General features: G+C 47.6%; 1 protein-coding gene across 1 annotated transcript in view; it reads right to left on the bottom strand.

Annotated features, from left to right (window-relative positions):
• Nucleotides 1-15,892, bottom strand: part of zgc:92360 (uncharacterized protein LOC436988 homolog) — a 102,359-nt gene that overhangs the window by 9,342 nt on the left and 77,125 nt on the right. The window contains exon 9 of the mRNA XM_063062840.1: nt 4,335-4,406. Within this exon, the coding sequence (XP_062918910.1) occupies nt 4,335-4,406 (72 nt within the window). The remainder of the gene's footprint in view (nt 1-4,334; nt 4,407-15,892) is intronic.

Raw genomic sequence — 15,892 nt, 5'->3', positions numbered from 1 at the left:
AACACCTTATATTCCATTTGGGTAGCTCCAACTTGATGGCATGAATATTGATTTCTCAAACTTCCAATAATGGCTCCACGCCCTCCCCCCTTCACCATTTCCCATCCCCTTGTCCCTCTCTCATGTCACCTCCTTGACCGCCCATCACCTCCCTCTGGTGCTCCTCCATCCCTCACTTTTCTTCTTTCTTCCATGGCCTTCTGTCTCTTTCACCAATCAACTTTCTAGCTCTTTGCTTCATCCCTCCCCGTCCAAGTTTCACCTATCATCTGGTGTTTCTCTTTCCTCTCCCTCCACCTTTCAAATCTACTCCTCAGCTTTCTTTTCTCCAGCCCTGCCGAAGGATTTCAGCCCGAATCATTGACTGTACTTCTTTCCATAGATGCTGCCTGGCCTGCTGAGTTCCTCCAGCATTGTGTGTGTGTTCCATAGGCAGGTACGTGGATTGGAAAAGATCATAAGGTACGGGCCAATTGCAAACAAATTGGACAAATTGAAACTCATTTGTAAGGCCAGTGATGTTGTGGGGATGGAACTGGACTCTCTGACGGTGGTGTCTGAAAAGAGGATGCTGTCCAAGTTGCATGCCATCTTGGACAATGTCTCCCATCCACCACATAATGTACTGGGTGGGCACAGGAGTACATTCAGCCAGAGACTCATTCCACCGAGATGCAACACAGAGCGTCATAGGAAGTTATTCCTGCCTGTGGCCATCAAACTTTACAACTCCTCCCTTGGAGGGTCAGACACCCTGAGCCGACAGGCTGGTCCTGAATTTATTTCATAATTTACTGGCATAATTTACATATTACTATTTAACTATTTATTACTTTTTTCTATTACTATTCTATTACTATTTATTATTTCTATGACTATTACTATTTACTATTTACTAATAGTAATATTACTATTACTATTTATTATTTATGGTGCAACTGTAACGAAAACCAGTTTCCCCCAGGATCAATAAAGTATGACTATGACTATGACTATGACTAGATTAGATTGAAATTGGAATTAGAATTGGTTTATTATTGTCACATGTCCCAAGATACAGTGAAAAGCTTATCCTGCACATTCTTTGTACAGATCAATTCATTACATTACTGTAGAATTTCTACAGATGTACTGCGGAGACCATTCTAACTGTGTCACCATCTGGTGTACGGGGCTACTGCAGAGGACTGAAATAAGCTGCAGAGAGCTGTAAACTTAGTCAGCTCCATCAAGGGCACCAGCCCCCGTAGTATCAGGACATCTTCGAGGAGCAATGCCTCACAAAGGCACCGTCCATCACTAAGGACCCCCATCACCCAGGACATGCCCTCTTCAAATTGCTACCAAGCCTGAAGACACACACTCAGCGTTTCAGGAACAGCTTCTTCCCCTCTACCATCTGATGGCTGAATGGACGTTGAATCCATAAACACCACCTCACTACTTTTTAAATTCTATTTTGCATTACTTAATTAATTTAATTATTTGATTGATATATATTTACAGTAATTCACAGTTTTTTCCTGTTATTATGTATTGCAATGTACTCCTGCCACAAAGGCAAGAAATTTCACAACATATGCCGGTAACATTAAGCCTTCTAAACAAGGGAAAACAATAACAATGCAGAATAAAGTGGAACAGCTACAGAGAAAGTGCGGTGCAGGTAAACAATGGAGCTCAAGACCACAAGAATGTAGAATATGGGGTAAAGAGTCCGTCTTGTTGTACTACGGAACCATTTATGTCTTATTACAAGTGGGATAGAAGCTGTCCTTGAGTCTGGTGGGACATGCTTTCAGGCCTTGGTATGTTCTTCCCAAGGGGAGAGGGGAAAAGGGAGAATGTCCGGGTGGGTGGGTGGGGTCTTTGATTATGCCGACTGCTTTAGGCAGTGAGAAGTGTAGACAGAATCTATGGAGTGGAGGCTGGTTTCTGTAACGTGCTGAGTATAGTCAGAAACTGGACATGTCACAGAAGAGTCTTAATATATTTCTAAAAAACAAAGTCACTAAGGGTTATCACAAACACAAGAAGGTCTGCAGATGCTGGAAACCCACAAACAGCTGGAGGAGCTCAGCAGGTCAGGCAGCATCTGTGGAAAGGAGTATACAGTTGACATTTCGGGCCAAGGCCCTTCTTCAGTACTGAGAAAGAAGGGGGAGGATGCCAGAATGAAAAGGTGTGGGGGGAGGGAAGGAGGCTGGCTGGAAGGTGATGGGTGATGGGAAAGGTCGAGGGCTGGAGAGGAAGGGATCTGATAGGAGAAGAGAGTGAACTATGGCAGAAAGGGAAGGAGAGGGGGAAGTAATAGGCAGATTGATTCCTGGGATGGCAGGACTTTCATATGAAGAAAGACTGGATGAACTGGGCTTGTACTCGTTGGAATTTAGAAGATTGAGGGGGGATCTGATTGAAACGTATAAGATCCTAAAGGGATTGGACAGGCTAGATGCAGGAAGATTGTTCCCGATGTTGGGGAAGTCCAGAACGAGGGGCCACAGTTTGAGGATAGAGGGGAAGCCTTTTAGGACCGAGATGAGGAAAAACTTCTTCACACAGAAAGTGGTGAATCTGTGGAATTCTCTGCCACAGGAAACTGTTGAGGCCAGTTCATTGGCTATATTTAAGAGGGAGTTAGATATGGCCCTTGTGGCTACGGGGGTCAGGGAGTATGGAGGGAAGGCTGGGGTGGGGTTCTGAGTTGGATGATCAGCCATGATCATAATAAATGGCGGTGCAGACTCGAAGGGCCGAATGGCCTACTCCTGCACCTATTTTCTATGTTTCTATGAGAAGAAATAAAATGTCAAGAGTGGGGAATAGAGGAAGGGGGTGAGGAATTTTGTTCACTGGAAGGAGAAGTCAATATTCATGCCATCAGGTTGGAGGCTACCCAGATGGAATATAAGGTGTTGCTCCTCCACCCTGAGGGTGGTCTTATCTTGGCACGAGAGGAGGACATGGATCGACAGATCGTAACGGGAGTGGGAATGGGAATTAAAATGCTTGGCCATCGGAAGAGGTATAGGCGGGATAACCATGGTTATAAAAGTAGGTAGGTTTATAAAAGATGCCTGATGACAGCTTGTCTCCAGAGATGGAGACAGAGAGATCGAGAAAGAGGAGGGAAGTGCCAGAGATGGACCAAGTGAATTTAAGGGTGATTCAATACATTTAGCTTAGTGTTCGCATCGCAGCCTCCCTCTGAATTTAGATTTCAGAATGCAAGGATTACCAGTGGATGTGGTAGAGAGAGGGAGTCAAGAGTGTCACAGAGCATGGAAGGAGGTCTGTTACCCCAAATGGTCCATGCCAACCTCTGTTCCCATTTCGTGGTGGCACAGTAGTGAAGGCACTGGTGTAACAGCGTTACAGTGCCAGCTGTGAGGAGTTTGTACCTTCTCCTCATGACCAGGTGGGTTTCCTCCGGGTGCTCTAGTTTCCTCCCAGAATCCAATGATGTGCAGGTTGGTCACATGGGTGTAATTGGGCCTGAAGGGTCTGTTACCGTACTGTATCTCTAAATAAGTAAATAAATTTGCCCCCTGTTGGGACCATATTCTTTCTTATCAATGTAACTATCTCCCTATCCAGAGGTCAGTGGGTGCACATGAAATAGAGGGGGGGGGGTGGCATTGAGAGAGTGGGAGCTGAACGGAGGTGGGGGAGTAGAAATGGAACATAGGTAAAGAGTCACAGGTTTACTCAGCACGGGTATAGGCCCAGAGGTCCAGCTCACCTGGGGGAGGGGGGAGGGAGAGAGAGAGAGGGAACGTGTGTGTGAGGGAGAGAGAGGGAGAGAGATAGGGGAAGAAAGAGAAAGGGAGAGGGAGAAAGAGAGAGAGTGAGAGGAGGTGAAGGGGAGGGGGGAGAGAGAAAAGGGAGAGAGGGTGGGAGGGAGAGAGAGAAGGAGAGAGCAAGAGGAGAAAGAGGGGACAGAGGGAGGAAAAGAGAGAGGGAGAGACGGCAGAGAGAGCAGGGGAGAGGGAAAGAGAGGAGTAGGGAGAGATTGGAGAGGGAAGGGGGAGAGAGAAGGGAAGAGGGGAGGAAAGGGGAGGAGAGAGAGAGGTGGAAAGAGTGGGAGAGAGAGAATGGAGAGGGGAGGGAGAGAAAGGGAGAAGGGGAGGGAGAGAAAGGGAGAAGGGGAGGGGGGAGGCTTGGGCGGGGGGAGAGAGAGAGGGAGATGGGTTGACCGGTGGGGGGTGGGGTGGAAGAAGTGGGAAGAAAGAGTGGGGGATGGGGAGGGATAGACGGGCAGAGAGGTGAGGGAGGAGAGGGAAAAATAACCTCCATCCCGAAAGCCTGTCTGATTATCTTGAGGACGTACATACCAGGGGATCCTTGTAGTACATCAGGCGCCGATGATCGAGTGTGAACCATCGCTTCTTGAAGCCTTCGGTTTGCTGAGAGAAAGAGAACAAACTGGATGAGCCACTGCTTACTTCCCGTGTCCGCTGCTGGAGCTGTCGTGTGGCCTACACAGGGCTTACACCCACTGCGAGGAGGTCAGCCACTGGAGTCAACAATAGGAGGGCGAAGGGTTTGTTGACGTCCCAATGAAATACGCATGACAAATGGGAAAGTCGTGAGTTCAAGGCCCATTCCAGAAACTGAGGGCAAAATTTGAGCTGGATGCTCGGTAATAGGGGAGAGGTCCCCTAACAGGACCACCACCTCGTTATAGGGTTCGGAGGCCTGTGTGCCTCAGTGACCCGGACAGCTATGCTGGCTGGAGTCAGGGCTTTATGCTTTGGCTCTTGGTAGGGTCACCTATGCCAAACAGGTCAAAGGGTAGAGGCCAGACTAAGAGTGGTCCACCGGTCCTCCAGGTTCGGGGGTTCAGCTCAGGGCTAACAACCCTGACTGGTCCAACAAAACTGTTACGGAAACAGCAATGAAGAATCCTTCTACATCTGGAGCATGACGGTATTCCTGAGTCTCCACTAGGAATTTGCAAGACTGACAGTAGTGAAAACCGAGAGGATCTACCGACACGGTGAAGGAAGCCGTGAACGCCGCCAGAGATTGCTGCCATAAATGCCAGCGGTGAAACGGGTGAAGAAACAAAAAATAGGGGAGTGATTCTGTGCTGTGATACCAGTGGAGAAACAATGTTAGTGAAGACCCGGGGGAGTGCCACATCGTTTCAGACAAGATGATAAGATGAGACCCCACCTATATTTTCATGGGCGCTAATATCGTTATGTTTTATTGTTGATTATTTTGCACCTGTGTAAATGATGCATAATTTGTTAATTTAATATTGACTTACTTGTCCATGCTCATCTTGTCCTCTGCAATAAACTTACCTTCATGGCATTCGTACCCTGTGTATGCATGCCTTTCACAATAATTGACGAGGACTTGGGAGGTTAAAAAAAATCCCCCAACCACCATTTTGAAGAGTGGCGGGCTGTTCTCCCTCGCATGCTTAGCTGAGATGTATCCCTCAATCAATGTAAAACAACGATTTGGTCCTTACTGCCAGTGGGATCTTGCTCTGCATGGGTGGGCAGCCATGATTCCAACTTTACAACAGAAATTACACTTCCAAATGTCATTGGTTCTGAAGCACTTTGGGACATGAATGATACAGACTGTCTTACTTGTAAGTTTTTCTTCCTGAAGTGCAGGAGTGGGAGATAACGAGTGGGCTGAGAGTAAAAGCTGATGATAAATGGGTCTTACTGAGGGCTCCTGGGGTCCTGCAGAAGGGGGTAGATGAGGTGTAGGTTCTGTTTGTGTCTTGGGGACAGCATAGGGTTTATGTGTTCAACACTGCATGGTCCAGAAGGTATGGGTACTTCCCACGCCCACTGATACAGAACACAGGAGCCACACTAGCACCGAGCACATCCGTAAGGAGTTCTGCCACAAGAAGGCAGCATCCATCAACAAGGGCCCACCACCATCTGGGCCAGGCTCTCTTCACTCAGCTGCCATCAGGAAGGAGGTACGGGAGCCTTAGGTCCCACACCACCAGCTTCAGGAACAGCTACTACCCCTCAACCATCAGGCTCCTGAACCAGCGTGGGTAACTTCACTCACCGCAACTCTGAACTGACTCCACAACCTATGGACTCACTTTCAAAGACTTGCCAACTCATGTTCTCAAAGTTATTTTACTGGCTTGTAATTTTAGAGCTTGTATTCTTTTGCCCATTGGTGGCTTGCCCATCTTGGTGACCATTGTTTTCACTGATTTTAAAGGCATCCGTTAGTCTTGCGAGACCATGGATCTGCGCCTGGAAAGTCTTCACTCTCCAGGGCGCAGGCCTGGGCAAGGTTGTATGGAAGACCGGCAGTTGCCCATGCTGCAAGTCTCCCCTCTCCACGACACTGATGTTGTCCAAGGGAAGGGCATTAGGACCCATACAGCTTGGCACCGGTGTCGTCGCAGAGCAATGTGTGATTAAGTGCCTTGCTCAAGGACACAACACGTTGCCTCGGCTGGGGCTTGAACTCACGACCTTCAGGTCGCTAGTCCAATGCCTTAACCACTTGGCCACGTGCCCACACATTCACTGATTTTAGTGTGCTTCTTTGTATCTACTGTGAATGCCTGCAAGAAATTAAATCTCCGGATAGCATACGGTGACACATATGCGGTTCAGCGACACACACTACACGCTGGAGGAACTCAGCAGGTCAGGCAGCACCTATGGAAGGGAGTAAACAGTCGACGTTTTGGGCCGAGACTGAGAAGGAACGGTGGGGAAGATGCCAGAATGAAAAGGTGGGGTGGAAGGGAAGGAAGAGGGCTGGAAGGTGATAGGTGAAGCCAGGTGGGTGGGAAAGGTAAAGGGCTGGAGAGGAAGAAATGGGATAGGAGTGTGGACCTAGGGAGAAAGGGAAGGAGGAGGGATACCAGGGGGAGATGATAGGCAGGTGAGGAGAACAGGTAAAAGGCCAGAGTGGGGAAGGAAGAGGAGGGGAGGTGGAGGGAAAAAAATTAGAAGGGGGGATGGGGAGGGAAAATGTTTTAGAAGAAGAGACACTTATTTTACATTTATTTCAAACTTTGGGTTTTACTGAGAGCTCCAGGGTCCCACATAGAGGGTAGATAAAATCTAGGTGGTATACAGGTATCAGTGAATTCTAAGCACTGGGGGCAGCAATGAGTGTGTAGTGTTTATATGTCTAACGCAGCACGGCCCAGAAGGTATGGGTGCTTTATCCATGCATACTGATAAACAACACAGCAGCCACAAATGCTACAGCCCTTCTCCTCTAAGCAAGTGAGATATGTTTGACAACTTTTACAGCATTGACCAATTCACACGTTTCTCCTCAGCGTTAATGGGTACTGGTGTGGCTTGTGTTGCAGACTGAACCGACACTGCTAGTTTAGCACTTGTCTCTGGGCTCCCCGAAGGTGTCACTTCTCGGCTCCTGTCAGTCCCCTCCTGCCATCTGCAAGGCAGGTCTCAGACACATTCACTCTCACGGCCCGAAGGCACGTGAATTGGGCCGGGACGATGGAGACGTGGGTCAGATTCAAGTGTTGATCGTGAAAGTTTCCTTCCCTCAGGCAGCTAATCTGATCAACCATTCTTGTTAGTCTCCCGGCCCCCTCTGTCTATGACGCCCATCGCCACACAGTAAAGACTTTAAACCATTTCCGTAGATGCTGCATGACTTGCTGAGTTCCTCCTGCATTTTGTATGTGCCACTTTTTATAATGCTGTTTACATTGTAAATACATGTTGGTATTTACACATTTTATTCCATATCCGCTTTAAGGTCTAACATTATTTTTTAAATTTAATTCTCTTTCTTCATTGTTGTTGAATATTATTGAATGTTTTATTGCTGTACGTCACACCACAGCAAATTCCTAAATGTATATGGCGAATAAAGTCAATCCCGGATGTGGTAGTTAGTGGTGAAGTCAAGATAGATACATAAATAGAAGAAGAAAGCCCTTAACTCCGAGTGGAGTCATCAGGACACCGTTGTGACGGCGTTTTTTTTGCAGGCTTTCTTATTTTTATGAGGCCGAGTTGCTAGCTCGATGCTCAACCCAGCACGGATGGAAAGCGTGCAAGGGAGCCGGCTGGATTCGAACTCGGGAGCCTTCGCTCCGAAGTCCGGCGCTGATGCCACTACGCCACCAGCCAGCATAGATAAATAGACAGACAGTTAAATAACGGAATAGGCTCTTCCGGCCCGTTAATCAGCAATACCCCGATTTAACCCTAGCCTAATCACAGGACAATTTACTATCACCCATTAAGCCACCAACCGGTTTTATCTTTGGACCGTGGCAACCCACGCGGTCATGGAGAGAACGTACAAGCTGCTCGCAGGCAGTGGTGGGAATTGAACCTGGGTCACTGGTACTGTAAAGCGCCGTGCTAACCACTACCCTGCCGCGTTCTATGAAGCTTAGTGAAATATTGTTGCAAGGTATGAAATAGAGAGCATCACGCACAAAATGTTGGAGGAACTCAGCAGGTTAAGCAGCACCTATGGAGAGGAATAAAGTGTCGATGTTTTGGGCCGAGACCCTATACCTGGACTCTGCGTAACTATGGAGAATGGAGAATGAAGTGCTTAAGGTTGTAGGTTATGTAATTTGATTATGTATCACTAGATGGAGCTAGTGAGTAAGGCAGAGGATTGTATTGTTTTTAAACGCAAACAACAGGAATTCTGCAGATGCAGGAAATTCAAGCAACACACATCAAAGTTGCTGATGAACGCAGCAGGCCAGGCAGCATCTGTAGGAAGAGGTGCAGTCGACGTTTTAGGCCGAGACCCTTCGTCAGGACTAACAGAAGGAAGAGTGAGTAAGGGATTTGAAAGTTGGAGGGGGAGGGGGAGATCCAAAATGATAGAAGAAGACAGGAGGGGGAGGAATGGAGCCGAGAGCTGGACAGGTGATAGGCAAAAGGGGATACGAGAGGATCATGGGACAGGAGGTCCGGGAAGAAAGACAAGGGGGGGGGCCCAGAGGATGGGCAAGAGGTATATTCAGAGGGACAGAGGGAGAAAAAGGAGAGTGAGAGAAAGAATGTGTGCATAAAAATAAGTAACAGATGGGGTACGAAGGGGAGGTGGGGCCTTAGCGGAAGTTAGAGAAGTCGATGTTCATGCCATCAGGTTGGAGGCTACCCAGACGGAATATAAGGTGTTGTTCCTCCAACCTGAGTGTGGCTTCATCTTTACAGTAGAGGAGGTCATGGATAGACATGTCAGAATGGGAATGGGATGTGGAATTAAAATGTGTGGCCACTGGGAGATCCTGCTTTCTCTGGCGGACAGAGCGTAGATGTTCAGCAAAGCGGTCTCCCAGTCTGCGTCGGGTCTCACCAATATATAAAAGGCCACATCGGGAGCACCGGACGCAGTATATCACCCCAGTCAACTCACAGGTGAAGTGTTGCCTCACCTGGAAGGACTGTTTGGGGCCCTGAATGGTGGTAAGGGAGGAAGTGTAAGGGCATGTGTAGCACTTGTTCCGCTTACACGGATAAGTGCCAGGAGGGAGATCAGTGGGGAGGGATGGGGGGGACGAATGGACAAGGGAGTTGTGTAGGGAGCGATCCCTGTGGAATGCAGAGAGAGGGGGGGAGGGAAAGATGTGCTTAGTGGTGGGATCCCGTTGGAGGTGGCGGAAGTTACGGAGAATAATATGTTGGACCCGGAGGCTGGTGGGGTGGTAGGTGAGGACCAGGGGAACCTTATTCCTAGTGGGGTGGCGGGAGGATGGAGTGAGAGCAGATGTATGTGAAATGGGGGAGATGCGTTTAAGAGCAGAGTTGATAGTGGAGGAAGGGAAGCCCCTTTCTTTAAAAAAGGAAGACATCTCCCTCGTCCTGGAATGAAAAGCCTCATCCTGAGAGAAGATGCGGCGGAGGTGGAGGAATTGCGAGAAGGGGATGGCGTTTTTGCAAGAGACAGGGTGAAAAGAGGAATAATCCAGATAGTTGTGAGAGTCAGTAGGCTTATAGTAGACATCAGTGGATAAGCTGTCTCCAGAGACAGAGACAGAAAGATCTAGAAAGGGGAGGGAGGTGTCGGAAATGGACCAGGTAAACTTGAGGGCAGGGTGAAAGTTGGAGGCAAAGTTAATAAAGTCAACGAGTTCTGCATGCGTGCAGGAAGCAGCGCCAATGCAGTCGTCGATGTAGTGAAGGAAAAGTGGGGGACAGATACCAGAATAGGCACGGAACATAGATTGTTCCACAAACCCAACAAAAAGGCAGGCATAGCTAGGACCCATACGGGTGCCCATAGCTACACCTTTAGTTTGGAGGAAGTGGGAGGAGCCAAAGGAGAAATTATTAAGAGTAAGGACTAATTCCGCTAGACGGATTGTATTGTTATCTTTATTCTCATATTGCTTAATGACTGAGGCCACTTGGCCCATTGCATTATGCTGGCCCTCAAACCAAACCTATCAATCCCATTCTCCCGCTACATCCCCTTGACCGCTTCTCTTCCACTCACTCATTAACTGCCACTTACCCCCATGAGAGGTAATTCACAGTGACCAATTAGTCTAAAAGACTTTATTTTATTTTGGAGATACAGCATGGTAAACAGGTCCTTCCAGCCTAATGAACCCACCCCGCCCAATCACACCCACGTGACCGATTAAACTACTAACTGGTACGTATTTGGAATGTGGGAGGAAACTGGAGCACCCGGAGGAAACCTACACAGTTATGGGAGAATGTGTAAGGTCCTTACAGGCAGTGGTGGGAATTGAACCCAGGCCAATGGCACTGTAATGGTGTGACGTTAACTGCTACCCTACCACACTGCCCAGTAATGGTGTGACGCTAACCGCTATCCCACCATACTGCCCACAGCGGTTACGGGAGAGAACTGGGGAACCTAACTCAAACAGTGCCCGAGGCCAGAATCGAACCTACGACCGGTGGGAGCACTTGGCAGTTTGGGCTGCGGCGACGCACGTTCCACTTGTTCCTGAATGTTTGAACTACAAAGATTTTTCTTCGGAACGTAATTGTTTGAGTGTGAAAAAAGAGTGAGTGAGTCCGAGGGTGAGAGCAAGTGAGTGAGGGAGCCAGTGAGTGAACAAGTGCGGCTGAAGGAAGGTGCTGGGGAGAGGTGGGGAGCGGAAAGGCCGACAGTCCCAGGCACTGGGCATGCCAACCTAGATTTGGAAAGACCACAAGATCACAAGATAGGGAAGCAGAATGAGGCCATTCAGCCCCTCGAGTCTGTTCTGCCATTTAGTTATGACTGATATTTTCTCCCAACTTCTCCCTGTAACCCTAAACCCCCCATTACCAGTCAAGAACCTACCATTCTCTGCCTCGAACGCATCCAAGGGCATCTGTGGCGACAAATTCTGCAGGTTGACTACCTTCTTGCTGCAGAAATTATTCCTCATCTCAGTTCTAAAGGTGTGTCTCTTTATTTTGAGGCTGGGCCTTCTGGTCCTAGACCCTCCCACTATTGGAAACATCCTCACCACAAAACCATGGCATGTTTCTGTGAGATCCCACCTCATCTTTCCGAATTCCCACTGCTGCCTGTAAGGAGTTTGTACGTTCTCCCCGTGACCGCGTGGGTTTCCTCCGGGTGCTCCGGTTTCCTCCCGCAGTCCAAAGATGTACCGGTTAGTAGGTTAATTGGTCATTGTAAATTGCCCTGTGATTAGGCCAGGGTTAAATCGGGGGTTACTGGGCAGTGCGTCTTGAAGGGCCGTATTAAACAAATTCCACTGAGTACAGGCCCAGGGACATTTAATGCTCCTCAGATATTAACCCTTTCTTTCCTTGAACCATTCTGCAAACTTCCTCTGGCCCCTCTTCAGGGCCAGCACATCCTTCCTGAGACACAGGGCCCAAAATTTCTCACGACACTCCAAATGTGGTCTGACCGACACCTCCGCAGCGTATACTTGCTTTAGGAGGGAAACTGGGTGCCGTCTACCCTGCCGCCATTCCAGCATCTTCCCCCTCCCTTCCCAGCCCTGAGGAAGGGTCTCGACCCGAAACGCCGACTGTCTATTCCTCTTGGATACTGCCTGACCTGCTGAGTTCCTCCATCATTTTTTTGTGCATTGATCTGGCTTTCCAGCACCTGTGGTGAATCTGTGGAATTCTCTGCCACAGGAAACAGTTGAGGCCAGTTCATTGGCAATATTTAAGAGGGAGTTAGATATGGCCCTTGTGGCTAAAGGGATCAGGGGGTATGGAGAGAAGGCAGGTACAGGGTTCTGAGTTGGATTATCAGCCATGATCATACTGAATGGCGGTGCAGGCTCGAAGGGCCGAATGGCCTACTCCTGCACCTATTTTCTATGTTTTCTATGTTTCTATGCAGACTCGTGTTTATGACGGAGTGCCTTTTCCACCATCTCTGTGGGGTGTCTGTTCTCCCACTAAGTCCCTCCAGTTTGCTTGCCTGAGCTGTGCATTGGGGTCTGGGCTAGCCCTGACTAGAGCAGCTCAGACACGAAGATTGTTGACCTCTTGGTTCACTGAAAGTCACCTTGGAGCTAGAACCTTCTACGGGGATGCTCACACTCCCTTCCAAATGAAGAACGTCGCAACCAGCACCTGCCCCTTATGCTAAAAGAACCAAGTTGCCAATTATATGGGGAAGTGACTTCATTAATGGGAAGAAGTCACCAGAATTCCCCTTCAGAGCCGTGAACTTCCAGATGTAAAAGTTTTGCTGATGACCAAAGCTCTTGAGGGGAAAATGACAAACAGTTAGGGGTCCATGGGGCGATCACGAACAGGAGCTATCACTTCCAAGCCTGTCAATGCGATCATGTCATGTGACCAACTGCTCTCTGACCAACAACAATGTTTGTAGGAGGTTCTGAAAAAACACTGCCTGCTCGGGGAGTAAACTTGTTCCCTGTGAGCGGGTTCCTCATCTCGCACGTGAACTGGGGCCTCTATTCCACTACGTACCATGGCAGGGGTCGGGGAACCAGGGACCTCAGAACTACCCGTGTGTGTGTGTGTGTGTGTGTGTGTGTGTGGATGATCACTTTGCTGAGGCCCTGAGGTCAGTCCACCGAGGTAACGCAGAGAAATGGTTGCCCACTACTTTAATTCTCCCTCCCAATCCAACTTTGACCTGTTTGTGACCTCCTCACTAGCTTGAAGAACAAAGCTTTACCAACTGTGTGGCTACGTTGTGGCCTTTTGGACTCAATATCAAACGCTGATAAATAAATTGGTAAATTGGCTCACTATTTTTAATAATAAAAATTATTTTAAAATTAATTTAAATAATTTAATATTGAAATTATTAAACGTTTCACTCAGTTTGATTTGCATGCAATCTGCACAAGTTAAAGTTTGAAATTCAGAGCAAATGCATAACAAAGTACACACAGTACTGTGCAAAACTCTTAGGTATATATATATATTCATATATATAATACAGCTAGGGTGCCTAAGGTTTTTGCACAGTTCTGTATTTGTCTAATTGGAGCAGAGAGCGAGTTTGTAAATCTGGCGGGAGCAAAGGATGTCGTGAACGGCGAGGGTGGAGTGCCGTGGGAAGGGTGTGGGTCAAGTGGCAGAGAGGGAGTGCCAAGGATGGGGGGGGGGAAGAGTTGTGTGGGTGCAGACACACCCAGCCTTAAAACAGCAGGCAAGGTCATTTGGTTCCATACGATTGGTTTATTGGTCATTACAGAATGTCTCTCTGGTGCTTCCTGCTCCCTTCCCCTTTTCCCAACCAGGATTCCCCTCTCCCTGCCCCCTTCCCACTCCCAGTCCACAATAGAGGCCCATATCAGAATCAGGTTTATCATCACTCACAAATGAAATACAATGTTGGAAAGTGTATGGTTATGCACTTTGGCAGAAGAAATAAACGGGCAGACTATTATTTAAATGGGGAAAGAATTCCAAGTTCTGAGATGCAACGGGACTTGGGAGTCCTCGTACAGGATACACTTAAAGTTAACCTCCAGGTTGAGTCGCTGGTGAAGAAGGGGAATGCAATGTTGGCATTCATTTCTAGAGGAATAGAGTATAGGAGCAGGGATGTGATGTTGGGGCTCTATAAGGCGCTGGTGAGACCTCACTTGGAGTACTGTGGGCAGTTTTGGTCTCCTTATTTAAGAAAGGATGTGCTGACGTTGGAAAGGGTACAGAGAAGATTCACTAGAATGATTCCGGGAATGAGAGGGTTAACATATGAGGAACGTTTGTCCGCTCTTGGACTGTATTCCTTGGAGTTTAGAAGAATAAGGGGAGACCTCATAGAAACATTTCGAATGTTGAAAGGCATGGACAGAGTGGATGTGGCAAAGTTGTTTCCCATGATGGGGGAGTCTAGTACGAGAGGGTATGACTTAAGGATTGAAGGGCGCCCATTCAGAACAGAAATGCGAAGAAATTTTTTTAGTCGGAGGGTGGTGAATCTATGGAATTTGTTGCCATGGGCAGCAGTGGAGGCCAAGTCATTGGGTGTATTTAAGGCAGAGATTGATAGGTATCTGAGTAGCCAGGGCATCAAAGGTTATGGTGAGAAGGCAGGGGAGTGGGACTAAATGGGAGAATGGATCAGCTCATGATTAAATGGTGGAGCAGACTCGATGGGCCGAATGGCTGACTTCTGCTCCTTTGTCTTATGGTCTAATATGTCATGAAATTTGTCTTTTTTGCGGCAGCAGTACAGTGCGATACATAAAATTATGACAGTACTGTGCAGAAGTCTGAGGCACCCTAATTATATATATGCCTGCCTAAGACTTTTGCACAGTACTGTATTTGTCACCCTGATATTCATTTTCTTGCAGGCATTAGTTTATTGTTTTTAATCATAAAATGATTAACTTGTAAATTAATTTTTATTGTTAAAACTTTCACTGTGGAAAACTTTGATTTGCATGCTATCTCTAAAGATCAAAGTTCAAAATGAATATATTACCAAAGTACTTGTCACCACATACTACCCTGAGATTCATTTTCTTGTGGGCATTCACAGTAGAACAAAGAAATACAATAGAATCAATGGAAAACTACGCACAAAGACAGAGAAACAACCAATGTGCAAAAGGAGACACACTCTGCAAATAAAATAAATAAATAATACTGAGAACACGAGGTGTAGAGTCCTGAAGGTGAGTCTGCAGGTCGTGGAATCAGTTCAGTGTTGGGGTGAGATCATTTATTCGAAAAGGTAGCCTGAGAGGAAAAGCAATGATGGAATGCAGAATGAAGTGAATAGTCACAGGGCTGCAGTGACGAGACAATAAGGGACAAGACCTTGGTGAAATGGACTGTGAGGCCAACAGCCTATCTTATCATACTGGGGGGGGGGGAGGCATTCAATAGTCTTATAACAGTGGCCTAGAGTTCTCCAACTTTAAGTGAGGCACATCCTCTTCATAAAAATTGCTGGTGAACGCAGCAGGCCAGGCAGCATCTATAGGAAGAGGTACAGTCGACGTTTCGGGCTGAGAGTCTTTGTTAGGACTAACTGATAGAAGAGATAGTAAGAGATCAAATCTCTCACTATCTCTTCTTTCAGTTAGTCCTGACGAAGGGTCCTGGTCCGAAACGTCGACTGTACCTCTTCCTATAGATGCTGCCTGGCCTGCTGCGTTCACCAGCAATTTTCATGTGTGTTGCTTGAAATTCCAGCATCTGCAGATTTCCTCGTGTTTGCACATCCTCTTCATTTCTGCTGTTTATGATTGTTTTTCTCTCCCTCCCCTATTAGCCCAGCTTGAAATGTGGGCACATCTACAACCCTGCTATTAGTAACTCATAACACGCACCAAGAAGAGTGAACTCTGCCTGTCTGCCCCATTAACCCACCTTGGCTTGACCTTAACCCTTTCTCAGCTCTCCCCCTTTAACTCCTCAATCCTCCCTCCTCACCTTCTCTACAACTTAAGGGTCGCGTAGGGGTTGGCCCGTCACTATTACTG

This window comes from Mobula hypostoma, chromosome 11 (genome assembly GCF_963921235.1).
Source record: "Mobula hypostoma chromosome 11, sMobHyp1.1, whole genome shotgun sequence".
Lineage (NCBI taxonomy): Eukaryota > Metazoa > Chordata > Chondrichthyes > Myliobatiformes > Myliobatidae > Mobula > Mobula hypostoma.
This window is presented reverse-complemented; position numbering and strand designations above follow the sequence as displayed.